This window comes from Chinchilla lanigera, unplaced genomic scaffold (genome assembly GCF_000276665.1).
Source record: "Chinchilla lanigera isolate Chin_1 unplaced genomic scaffold, ChiLan1.0 scaffold00004, whole genome shotgun sequence".
NCBI lineage: Eukaryota > Metazoa > Chordata > Mammalia > Rodentia > Chinchillidae > Chinchilla > Chinchilla lanigera.
In genome coordinates this window covers 32,095,408-32,108,858 of record NW_004955405.1, presented here as the reverse complement: position 1 = coordinate 32,108,858, position 13,451 = coordinate 32,095,408, and the positions used below count along the sequence as shown (strand labels likewise).

General features: G+C 43.3%; 1 protein-coding gene across 1 annotated transcript in view; it reads left to right on the top strand.

Moving 5' to 3' along the window:
• The window catches only part of Ntn4 (netrin 4), a gene marked incomplete at its 5' end in the record, with an annotated part of 102,204 nt that overhangs the window by 73,367 nt on the left and 15,386 nt on the right, over positions 1-13,451 (top strand). Inside the window, 2 exon segments of the mRNA XM_013518478.1 lie at positions 9,176-9,389; positions 9,745-9,860. Of these exon segments, the coding sequence (XP_013373932.1) occupies positions 9,176-9,389; positions 9,745-9,860 (330 nt within the window).

The following is a 13,451-nucleotide window of genomic DNA, read 5'->3' as shown; positions in this document are numbered from 1 at the left end:
CCAAATCATCTCCAGGAAGTCCCATTTGTTCCAAAAACTTTAGCAGATGGCTGGGCCACTTTTGAAGCAACTTTGCTATTAAAAATTCCCTATGAAATGTTGAAAATAGTCATGCACTGGTAACTCAGAATAATTTACTCTACTTTGACCATTTCAGTGTATTATAGATTTATTGAGTGTTTTTATCCATTTCCAGAAACAGCAATTCTGTAGGGCCTTGGCCTTTTCCAAGGAAAGAGACATAGGGAGCCAGGGAGGCACTGGTAAGAGTGGCCCTTGGATAGTGGTGAAAGGCCTGAAGCAGCCTCTTGTTTCCCAGCTAAGGACCTTGAAGTTTGAGTTTCGTTTTTATAAAAGCTAAATCAGAAGCAAGTTCTTTCAGGGCATTTTGTTCCCAGTGTAGCTTTTCCTAATCCTAGAGCAAAAGTTAGAGCTGCCATGTAAAGACTTACAATGTAAAACAAGAAAGAGGCTGAGCTCCGCTGGCCGGTTCTACCACATGTGGCATCACGGAGCTCTGTGCCTTGGAAAGACGTGCAGACCATCTCCTAGAATTCCAGGGAAGGTGTGAAGAAAGATGAAAGACAGCAATGGTTCCCTTGGGCTCTATCACCAAAGGTCTTAGCGATCCTGTCAGAACAAAGGGAGCCATAATACTTCTGACCATTTCATACTTGGATCTACATACTTTGTACATTCATGCAGGTGAACAGCTGTGAATCTTGTCCTATATTGCATTGCTGGGCTCCTGTCTCTATGCAGTAGGGCCATAGATCACACCCTACTTTTTCTCAAAATATTCTGATCTACAAATGAGGAATCTCAGGTTGATTTTTTTTCTTTTTATCCAAGAAAAGGAATGTGTAACTTAGGTGTAACTTACCTCAAAAAGACATCATCAAGAAAGCTGTGCTCTTTCTTACCACAGTCCTCCCAAGCACAAGGCCAGGAGGCTGTTTGCAAAGCCAGTTAGATCACTGATTTCCTAAAAAACCGGCCCACATCTGCAGTGGGGCAGTAGTTGTTCTTCCTCTGTGTTTTCATGCAAGCTGGATCAACTTGATTATAGCACTCACTATTTTTTGTTTGCCCATCTCTTTTCCCTCACTCAAGAGATGAGTCTTTGTATTTGTCTTTGTATCCTCAGTCACTACCATAGTTCCTGTGAACACTAAACTCAAGAACTCTTAATTGAAGGTGCAGATGGATAGATGGACAGATGTATGGATGTATGTATGGATGTACATATGTATGTATGTATGGATGGATGGACAGATGGCATTTTGAAACTACTGCATTTCAACCAACTAAACTAATTCACTAAAATTAGCTATTTCTTGAACATTTGGTGCTACTGTATACTGATGGATAGATGGACGGATGGATGGATGGATGGATGGATGGATGGATGGATGACAGATAGCATTTTGAAACTATTGCATTTCAACCAACTAAACTAATTCACTAAAATTAGCTATTTCTTGAACTTTTGGTGCTACTGATACCTAACATATTGAAAAACACATTCATTATGTCATTTATTCCTCAAACAACCTTGTGGCATAGGTTTTGCCGTTCTCACTTCATTAATGAGAAAACTGAGACTTGAGAAAGTTAATTTCATAAAGTCTAATTAAAAATAAGCCTCATCGCAAGAATCCTAAATCATCTAGCCTGACACTCGAGCTGTGTTCTTATCAACTTTATTACACTGCCTCTGTTTCATTCTGTGTTTTCCTAACAGATCATATAGGCAATTTCCAAACAGCTGTATTTATTATCAACTTTTGTGGTTGAAACAAATATTAGCTTTAGAGACTATGTATGCACAAGATTGTTTGAAAGTGTATCCATCTGCTCTTTTATTAACAGCTGTGCTTCCTGCTGGAAGATCTTCCAGGGAAGCTTCGCAGTCTCCCTCTTCTCTATAAATGCTTCATAGAGGAGCAGTACTTCATATATGGATGTATTACTGCAAACTTACATCTGTAAATAAAATTTGTATCACTCGGACATTACCTAAATTCATTGCTTGAAGAACACCTGTTGTGAAATTTGTACTCATTTCTTCTGTCATCACTTTGAAATTTCTGTATGATTACATTTCCCTCAAATTCAATCTCCAAGCAATTAATGCGCTATTCAAAGGAAATCGCTTGCATTAAATAATGCTTTGGGCAATATTTGCAAATTTAAATGATATTTGTCATAATGTTGTCTTGCCACTGTGGTTGTGGGTGAGAGCAACCTGAGAGAGAAAATGATGATGACAATAGTGAATGATTTGTCACCCAGAAAGACTACACAGTTCCCAAACATTTCTGGGCGCTGCTTCGACTTTTAGGGACAGTTAGCATGGCCGTGTACACTAACATCTGTCATGAAAAGAATAATTAAGTCCAGAAGGATAATACGTAATGATTGTTCAGTCTTCACTATTGGGGTTCATGTCTAACAAGAAGACAAAGCTGAAGTGAAGGACTTATGTCATGCAGGGTCCTAACTTTGACATCCATTGTGGAAAAGTGCTTGGGTTGTGTTTTAGAATGAACACTCAATCAGAAATGTATGTTGGGGGCTCAGAACTGGACCCCCAACATACAGGATCTAAGGCAATCCCCCCCAACACACACACCCCAAGCAAAAGGAAATATGTTTTCATTCTGAAAGAAAATAAGAACTGTAGTTTATGAGTGTGAGATATTGACTGGTACCAAACTTCAGGAGTTAGGTATGTAAGGTAAGCCTGGGTGCACTGTCTGGAAAGTATGTCATGCACAATGTCAGGGCCTTCTCCCTGGAGCTAGTTCTGCATAGTTTCCAAGTGGTATTTTTATCTTGTAATTATGCAAAAAGTCACACTGACAGAAATCCACTGGCACACGTGATAGAATCACATTCTTCTCTGGCCATTCCTGAAATGTATGTAGGGTTTAGAACAGAGAGGTCCTCCAGAGTTCAACTCTCAGAAATGTTCAAATTTTCTATTACAGGGGAAAATACAGTGGTGGGATACCATATATTATTATAGATGGGGGTCCCACAACAGACTTGTCTTCTGGCTAAATTGCCCCTTGCTGCTGTGAAGAACCAAAGGACTTCACTGAGTGACATAGTAACTGTTGGTTTCCTCATCATGTTTGTATGTGATTTCATGTAAAGCCATCTCTATACTGTTTTGTACATAATACTTTGATATATTCATGTTACATCATATATAACCCCTCCAAACTACTTTGTGACTAAACTCAGATGAGAAATTACTACTAGCCTTAAAGTGCAGAGTACCTTAAGAGAAAATGCCTAAATGGCTTCATAATAAACCCCAACTGAAAAAAAATAGGAAATTTCATGTAGAAACATCATAACAGTGTAAATTTTTTTTTGAAAGAGTCTCACTATGCAGTTCAGGCTGGCCTTGAGCTCAATTTGTAACCCAGACTGGCCTCAAACTCGCATCAATCCTCCTGCCTCAGCCTCCTGAGGGCTGGGATTATAGGTGTGCGCCACCATGCCCAGCTAATTGTGTGAATTTAAATGAAGCTGTTTTAAAACTGAAACGTATTAGAAGCAACATCTTTAGTTTTCTCCTTGTATTAGATCCTTTTATAAAGTGGAATAATTATTCTAAACTATGGACCTCTTTAAGAACCAAAACTATCTTGTTTAGTTTGCTCATTACTTAGCATACAATGACTGCTCATTAGATGTTTGTGGGATGAATGAGTGGACAAATGTTGCCTTCCACAAATTCACACACAGTCTTTCAAACAATTTTTATGTTTTCTTTTCAAAGCCCTTTCTTTATGTTTTCATCCATTGTCCTTTGTAAAAAGTTTTCATTGCCTTTTAATTCAACCTAGTGGTTATTTTTTGAGAATCTCTAATCTCCCATTTTCCAATTGCTTATTAAATGCTAAAGATATGTGTTATTTCCCTTTTCATCCTCGACAACCTAGTAAAATAAAAAAGTGGAGCTGAGGAAGGTGGAAAGAAAGCACAGGGAGGGTTAGGCAAGCAGGCGCCTCACAGCGCCGACAGACTGGTTTGACCACGAGAAAAAAGACCATGTCTCTAGTGAGAAACAGAATGTGGGCAGAGATTTAAGAAGAAAAGTTATTTTTTGAGCACTGGAGGGTTTCAAAGAGAGGGTAAATTATATTTAATTGTGTTGGAATAAGGAATGACTTCTAAAAGAAGGTAAATCTGTCCCTGAGTTGGGCAACTGGAGTGGCTGCCCTGGGGGTGGGTGGTGGAAGGCAGGGTGCTGGGCTTCACGTCATGCTTCTGAACATCATATTTCAATTCTGAAAGCTTCAAAAGAAAGAATGCCCACCTCCCAACCCTAGATGATTAGACCGGGGTGACACGTAGGAGGGATGGCTGGGACAGAACTTGAAGGAGGTGTAAAACTTTGAAAGATATTTGAGAGAAGAATTTCCTTCTAGAAATGCACAAAGGCACAATAGAAGCAGGAAAGGTATGGGTGCCTCTGGGAACCGCACTGTTTAATTAGAAGAACGGCCATGTGCAAGACAGTATCAGAAGGCAAGACTAGAAATGCAAGCTTGAGCCAGGGATATAGCTCAGCGGTATAAGCACTTGCCTGGCAAGCCTGAGGTCATGAGTTCGATTCCCGGTACCAAAAAAATGCAGGCTAGCGCCATAATAGGAAGGACCTGAAATGTTTAGCTGGGTTATAAACTGAAGATGCTGTATAAACATCAGAATTGTTATCAACCAACATTTGCTAGCTGAGCAAATAAATAAGTGAATATAAGGTCCTTCCTACGATACTTCATACCCTTTGCAGAAAAGGCACCATTCCATGCTCTGGTAAATTCTCAGCAAGAAGAGCACATGCAGCATTGGGGATGGAAGGTTAACCAGAGCAAGGAATTTTTGCGAACTTCACACAATAATGCTGGTTTCAGAACCACTGCTCTAATGACTAAACAGGAGAGAGAGCCCTGAATGGAGCAGAACGCCATGGATGCCTGTTCTTCTCTAGCTCCTGTTCTCGGAACAGTTGCCAGTGACCTCCTAATCGACACTGTCACCAGTCTGCTATCAATCTCATGTCACTGGTCTGCTGTCAGTCTCCCAAGAGCTAACAGAAGCGTAAAATGCAATGAGTGTCCAAAAAGGGCCAGGATGATCAATTTTACAGTGTTTTTACCACAATTAAAAATTTTACATTATTTTTTAAAAATACGACGAGCACAGTACCTTAAAACCATGTTGGAATGAGCAGCTGCCTACCTTCCCCTCCTTTCCAACTTGTAAACTCCTATTCAGCTTTAAGATCTGGCTCCCACATCCACAGACCCCTCCACGGGAGTCCTGTGTGATTCCCTCAGTCCTGTGTGATTGCCTCAACCTTCGTCTCTGCTCACAGAGCACTTCATATAGACCTCTGTTTAGCATGTCTGGAGGTTTTTGTTTACTTCTGTTTTCCTCGCAAGACTGAATTCCTTCAGGGCTGGCACCATTTCTCATACAAACATAGATCCTATATCTCTGTAAGAGTTTTACTGCATTAATTAGTCAGTTAATTCTGTATTAGTAAACAGTGACCTAGCACCACATTAATAGCTTTGCATATGTAACCTCCTTTCCTCCTAAAACTGTCTGAGGATAGCTGTATTCTTATTTCCATTTTTATAGACAAGAAAAATGGAATGAGAAGCTCAGAGTATCTTGCTGAGAGTCATGCAGTGGCACAGTGGAGATATAAAGCCAGGTCGAGATTTTAATGACAAAATAGTACCAGAAGTTTTTTTTAAGGGGAAAAAAGGAAATGGGATCTAGAATAATCATTCGTAGGACACGGCAAGAAGGCGTGGCCTGTTCGGCATCAGGCACTGTGTGACACACTTGGCTGAAGTGGCTTCATTTAAAATAACTCCAACCTTAGCCGGGCATGGTGGCACACACCTGTAATTCCAGCACTCAGGAGGCTGAGGCAGGAGGATCTTTGTGAGTTCGAGACCAGCCTGGGCTACAAAGTGAGCTCAAGGCCAGCCTGAACTGCATAGTGAGACCCTGTCTCAAAAAGACAGAAACATAAATAAAATAACTCCAGCCTCATGAAATATCCACAAGACGTAGATATCACAGCAAAGAAATCAAAGTTCAGGAAAACTAAATTTCTTGCCCCAAATCCCCGTGCTGGTGGGAGGCGAGTGTATGAACCATGACCTCTGCCAGCATTTCTCATTAGTTTCTTGGAGGAGGGGGTGGGAAGATGAAAATAAAGAGATTGTGAAGAGGAGGAAAGGTTACTCAGAAGACTTGTCAGCAAATCTGAAACCTCTGACCAAGTGGGTAGAATGAACTCAAAAGCCAAAGTTCTAGGGTAGGCGCTGTGAGGAAAATCCAGGGAAACTGAATAGCGTAGACTCAAGGAACATGAATTTACGATGAACCCAATAAGCTGCGCGCTCGCACACACACACACACACACACACACACACACACACACACACGCTGTGTTCAGCTATGCCTGTTATGCAAGCAGCGAAGACAGTGCTGTGTGTTGTCAGACTGTGAGTGGTCGCTGGGCCAGGAGCAGGGAGAGGACTTGCACAAATGACGGATTAGAGATTCTAGTCCAACAAGCTGGACTTGATCCCACCCAGGTTAAACCCAATTTGCCTCTATACCATACCTGAACTTTCTCCGTTATAGGAAGCTGGAGAAAACAACCTGTTTATCTAGCGACACTATAAATTCATGACTGCTAACCCCAAGTGTGGCCATGGTGCTGCCCTCACTCCCTAAACGTCTCCTCATTTCCCCGCTCCTCGGTCTCCCGTCATCACTGGCATCCGATGACCTCACTTCCTGTTTCCTCCACACAATACAAGCAGAAGAAAAGGCCCCCTGCTGTGGTTGATACATGGCGTCAACTTTGGGAGTCTAGAGGTTTGGCTAAGTGACTTAACAGGCGCCAGGGTGCTTATTTTATATTTATTTTGAGCATATATATAAAAATCAAAGCATATAGAGGGTGTGGGTATAGAGGACCACACCCATGCCCCCAGGGTGGGTAGGCTGCATAAAAAAAATAATAAAGACTGGCTGCTGGTTTTTCGGAGGAGCTCTAGTTTTTGTCTTTAGCTTGGTTATCTCTTGGCTTTTGGTGTAGACTGTTTGGCTTTTGTTTGGGACTCTAGCCTTTTGGTGTAGGCTCTCTGGCTTTTGTCATAGATTTTTTAACATTTTGTTATAGACCCATCTGTTTTGGTGGGGGAGTTAGTGTGTTTACATTTGTACCTAAGATAGTTATAGCATGCTAGGCATAATTATAAACATGTCTTTATATCTAAAAACTGGTTTAAAAAATGTGTCTGATTGCCAAGTTGACAAGGGGTGTATTGTTATGGTTGATACATTGTGTCAACTTGGGGAGTCTAGAGGTTTGGCTAAGTGACTCAGCAGGGAGCCAGGGTGCTTACTTTATATTAATCCTGGGCCTATACAAATAAAAGGCACACAGAAGGTGTGGGTGTAGAGGACCACCCCCACGGCCCCAGAGCAGGAAGGCTGCATTAAAAAAAAAAAATTTTTAAAGACTGGCTGCTGGTTCCTCGGAGGAGCTCCAGTCTTCACCTTCAGCTTGGTCATCTGGCTTCTGGTGCAGATTGTTCAGCTTCCGCCTGGGACTCTTCAGCCTTCGGGTGTTGGCTTTCCGGCCTTCATCATAGATTCTTCAGCATTCTGTCACAGACCCGTCAGCCTCCTGATACGGACTTGCACAGACACTGCAGTGAGCTCCAGGCCTGGGTCTGGGCTCTTCGATCTCCAGCGTGCAGACACCCCCTGCATGCTTCCTTATCCAACTCTATGGCCGACAATTATAAGCCAAACTTACAATTTCTTATACATTTATATATCTTGTGTTATATCTGTTTCTCTAGTAAACCCTGACTGATAAACCCCCACAAACCCCGCCAGTGTGTTTATCCGGGCACACATTCATGGTCCCCACCCTGTTTCTGTGACCTGAGGGTGCTCCTACCTAAGACACCTCTTCTCCGGACTCAGGTACACTCAAGCACCCCCCCGGCAATTCCTTCGTCTCTCTTTTGATCATCAGCTTTTCCCTCCCTGCTGGATCGTTCCCACCAACACATAACATCAGACATTCTGTGCCATCTCCCATCTTAAAACAAAACAGACAAACACAAACCTCGGCTTGAGTTCGTATCTCCATCCAGGTTTAGGTACTTACTTCTGGGCCCAAAGAGTTGTCAGTGCTCATGCTCACATTCCTCTACTCCAGTCCTCTCCGGGTCCTCTTCGTTTCCATTCCCCACACCCTCTATACCGAAACCACTCCCATCAAGGACACCAACAGGCCTCACAGTGTTAGACGGCAGAACCCATTGCCTTTCCTGATCTTCTCTGGCCTATCACCATTTGTTACATTTGATGTTGCCTCTTCCTGAATTCTTTGTGTGGCTTCTCCACCATGGTACACTGTCTTAGTCACTTTGTTGTCACTGGGACACATTACCTGACACCAGCAATTTAAAGGAGAAAAGGTTTATTTTGGCTCACGGTTTGTAAAGGTCTCAGTCTATGGCTGGCCCCAAGGCGGGGCGGTGTGGCAGAGGGGAGCAGTCCACGGCATGGTGGCAGGAAACAGGAAGCGACTGGTGGGGCGAGATAGACCCTGCCAGCCCATGCCCTAGTGACCCTCCTCCCACCGGGCTGCACCTCCCTACATCACACTCAGCTATAAACTCCCTGGCGGACTCACCCACTGACGAGTATCACCCCATGACCCAGTCACCTCCCGGCAGCCCGGCCTGCGAGTGCATGAGGCTTTGGGGACCATCCAGATAGGCGCCAGAACATATGCTTGCTCTCTTTGCTCTCACAGAATGCTCCTACTCCGTCTTTGCTGCTGGCTCATCTTTGTCATCATAACCAAAAGCCGTGCATGTTTAATGAGCAAAGTATGCGCTTTTCACAGCAGGCGTGCTATGCTGATGACACCTGGCTTAGCTGTAATTGAATCAGCTTTCCTTGTCTGAGTGTAGCCCAGCCGGCTGCAGGAGGCCTCTCAGAGACGTGGCAGTGGAGAAGGAAAGCCCCTACGGGACAGCTGGGCCTCCCCTCCAGGCAGATACCAGCCACCAGCCCTCCTCTGTCCTCTCTGTTGTAGTCTGTTCCTGCCATCCCATCGGATCAGCTGTCCTTCCCTTCAGCTCAGCGATCTTCTGTGACCCCAGCAACGGGGACTGCCCTTGCAAGCCTGGGGTGGCAGGGCCGCACTGCGACAGGTGCATGGTGGGATACTGGGGCTTCGGGGACTACGGCTGCAGGCCTTGCGACTGCGCGGGAAGCTGTGACGCTCTCACAGGAGACTGCATCAGCGGGTGAGCATGCCGGCCCTTTCTCCCATCTGTGTGTACTTCAGTCTTTTGAAGATCTAGGCTGATTAGGAAAATCCTGCGCGGCATCAGTGCAGCAAAGGTACATTTGCACATCCTTTACAGCAGTTTTGTCAAATTGCAGAGTCCAGTAATTGTCCTTGCAGGTCTCTAGAGATCATCTAGCTCATTTTGCAAAATAAACAATTCTTCAAAATAATTTTCTTAACGCACTACTGCTTTCTGGAAAGTGAAAGGATAGGAAGGTAGAGGATAAGGTTTGCACCTCTATGAATACATTGGTTTCTGTTCAAGTTCTAAAAGGTTCCTGAATAAGTGCTTTGTCGTTTTATTTTATTAGCAACGCAGACCTAGACTGGCACCATGAAATTCCTGACTTCCGTCAGGTGCACAACAAGAGCGAATCCGCGTGGGCCTGGGAGGACGAGCAAGGGTTTTCTGCCCTGAGACACTCAGGTGAGACGAGAAGACTGGGATCGCATTTCCAGGTCTGCTCAGCGAATGTGACGGGCCAGAGACAGCTTTTGGAGCCTGTGAGGGGAACTGTAATAAAGCAATGACCCAATAAGTATGAAACAAAAATATAGCTGAGAACTATGTAAACCAACAGTGTTTGTTTTCTGTTTATTGGGGTCATACGTAGTTAGTATAGAAAATGTCAAAAAAAAAAAAAAGAAAAAGAATGACCTCAAAACTCACTAACCCTACTGTTAGGACTTTGATGTATTTCCATCTCTAAAACCTCCTGTTGAACACAATTAAGAGCTAACTGAGTCAGCATGGTAGTGCACCCCTGCAATCCCCAGCACTCCAGGAGGCGGAGACAGGAAAATCACAAGTTCTAGCCCAACATGGACAACTTAACAACTTAGCAAGACCATGTCTCAAAATGAAAAAAAGGGGGGTTAGCATGTAGCTCAGTGTAAAAGCCCTGAGTTCAATCTCCAGTACCAGTTAGATGACTGATATAGAGAGATAGATAGATAGTTAGATAGATAGATAGATAGATAGATAGATAGATAGATAGATATAGATAGATGATAGACAAATAGACTGTCTTTAATTCTTAACTCTTCAGGTTTGCTTTTCTATGAATTTCCTACCTATAATTACTTACTAACTTGTAGGATTTCTTTATAAACTCATTAATTCATCCATCCAACAATTTTTTTTTAGTACTGAAGACTGAACCCAGGGCCCTCTACCAATGAGCTACATTCCCAGCTATTTTGATTTTGTATTTAGAGACAGGGTCTTTCTTGCTGCTGAATGGCCCAAGCTGTCCTCAAATTTGTGATCCTTCTGCCTCAGCCTCCTAAGTAGCTGGGATTACAGGCATAAATCACTGCACCTGGCCCCAACAAATGTTTAGTGCCTATGTCATGTGGCAGTGCTGTGAATATAGTAAGTAAAGGAGCAGACACAACTTGAATTCTTGTGAAGGGAGAACAGTAATAAATAAAATATTTTGTATGACGGATGTTTAGCATAAAAAAGAAAGCAAGGGTGGAAGATAAGTGCTTGGGAGGGTTATACTTTCAATAAAGGGACCAAGGTGAGCCCTGTGAAAGGTGATATTTGAGGAGAAAAACAAATCTGAAGAAAGGAAGAGAGTGAGTCACAAAGGTAACGCAGGAAAGAGCATTTAGGCAGAAGATGCAGCAAGTGCAAAGGCCCTGGGGTGGAAATAGGCTGGCTTATTCTGGAAACAGCAGGGAGGCTGGGTGGCTGGAGCAGAGGGAGGTGGAAGGAGAGTGTAGAGGAGATATAACGGAGGCTTCAGAGGCCCTGAAAGGACTGCGCATCTTACCTGGAGTATCGCCTAAGCCTCTGGAGAGTTTTGAGCAGACGTGTAGCATGTAAAACATAACACCAGTCAGCACGGTTGTCTGTTTTCCTTTGCCACGTTCCTCACCATGAACGTAGGCAAAAGCCTACAAGTTGGGTTTAATCCAGGTTGAGGTTTTTCTGAGCAAGAGTGAAGCCACATGGGATTGAAAGTGGGTAAGGAGGGCTGTGAGGACCGCAGACTGCAGGGCTTTGGGGGCCAGTGGAGCAGCCAGGAAGCTGAGGCCGGGTGTGGGGGGCATCCCAGAAGGTGTGGCGGGAAATCGGGGCAGGAGGAGTAGCAGTGACTGACAGGCTTATGGGAGTCAGCAGCTGGGATCGGTGTTGCTAACGCAGACGTGGCGTCTGTCACGCTTCTATCTGTGTGCGGACCTACATCCGGTCTGTACTGGGTTTCCTGAGCCGGTGCCAGGAGGGCTTAGTTCAGCTTCGCAATGAGCCCCGATGTCTGACATAGCAAGTCCCTCCCCTTTTGTGCTTCTTTCTTGAAATTATCTTAGCTATTGGCTCTTCCTTGTTTCCGGTGCAAGTTAGATTCAGCTTATTAAGTCCCATAAGAAGCTCTGTTGATATTTTCATTGCGATTGCTGACTTTACAGGTGATTGTGAAAAAGCAATAGCTTTGTAATACTGAGCAGCTGCAAGCATGCTGCATCTGTGCATTAAAGTCCTGTCTAAGTCCTTTTAGTAATATCTTGTCACTTTTCTCCAGAAAGGTTTTATACGTGTTATTTACTGAACATTAAATTTACTGACTTTAATTCACTAACTTTATTAAGTTTACTCCTGAATACCTGTTAGATTTTATTGAGCAAACGGTCATTCTAATGATTATAAATGATGCACAGTAAAGAAGAAAGGTTTGTTTTTTGTATTTGAATACTGTATCCAGGAGCTGGGGATTTAGCTCAGCGGCACAGCACCTGCCTGGCAAGCACAAGATCGTGAGTTTGATTCCTGGTACAAAAAAAAAAAAAAAAAAAAAGAAGATCTAACAAGTAGTTACAGCCTAAAGGTTGTGAAAAATAGCAGATTACCACCTCATCAGTGACTCCTTTCACTGAGGTGTGACAGCTGGAAAGAAGGCCAGGATTGAAAAGAAGGACTGAGAGACTAGCACCAGTGTCTAGCAATAGGCTGTTTACTTTTTCCTCTATAGTCATGATTACCTGGAGCTCCTCCTTGGAGATAACAGTCTGGCCAGAGGGAGAAGGCACAGTATGCCCTGAGCCCCTTCATTCTTGTTGGATCAGCTGGTAGCAGGGATCTGAGCTCTGGCTCCTTTGCTTCAGAGGGCAGACCGACCTCTAATGGTCACCTTTACAGTCAGGGCATGGCCCAGGGGGCTTCTTAAGGCATTCCCTCTTGAGGTGGCCTGGCTTTCGACAGCGGTAGCAGATGAATGTAGTCATCAAGTTCTTCTTGGGGTCCAAGAATCAGACTTAGGGTCTGTTTCTCTTAGTGCTGCAACAAAGGCAGCTGTTTGTTCTCGGTCTCCTTGTTTTCTCTCCTTGTATCTTGGATTTTTAAATGTGGACCATCACATCATTAGCAAATAAAGACCATTTTGTCTCATTTTTAGTTTTTATACCTCATTTTTTCCTGCCTTATTACATTAGATAGAGCCTCCAGTATATTTTCCCAAATTTGATGGAAATGTTTTGAAATTTTTATGAGTATGATATTTGACAGATTTTAGATGTACAGCCTTTCTCAGATAAAAGTCATTCTCTTCTAATCTTAACTTAATTATTAGTGAGTTTTGTATTTAGCTGACTGCATTTTCTGTCTCTTTTGAGAAAATCATATGGTTCTCCTATGATCAATTAATGTTATATATAAAAATATGACTTTTTAACATCAAGCTATTCTTTTCTTGGTGGGTTATGGGGGGTTTAAATCCAGGGCATTGCCACCAAGCTGCCTCCTCAGCCTTTTGTTTAGTTTTTATTTTGAGACAGCGTCTTACTAAGTCCCTGAGGTTCCCATGCTGGGCTCACACTTGCAATCCTCCTGCCTCAGCCTCCCAGAGTGCTGGACTACAGGCTTGTGCCACCATGCTGGCTTGAAGCTGCCCTTTTATCCAGGATAAATCCTTTTGGTTATGTTGTATTTTTATTCACACATTGCAGAGTTTGACCTACAAGGAATTTTGTTTTTTGTTTGCTGATGATTTTTTTATCTTCCTTAGTCTAATTT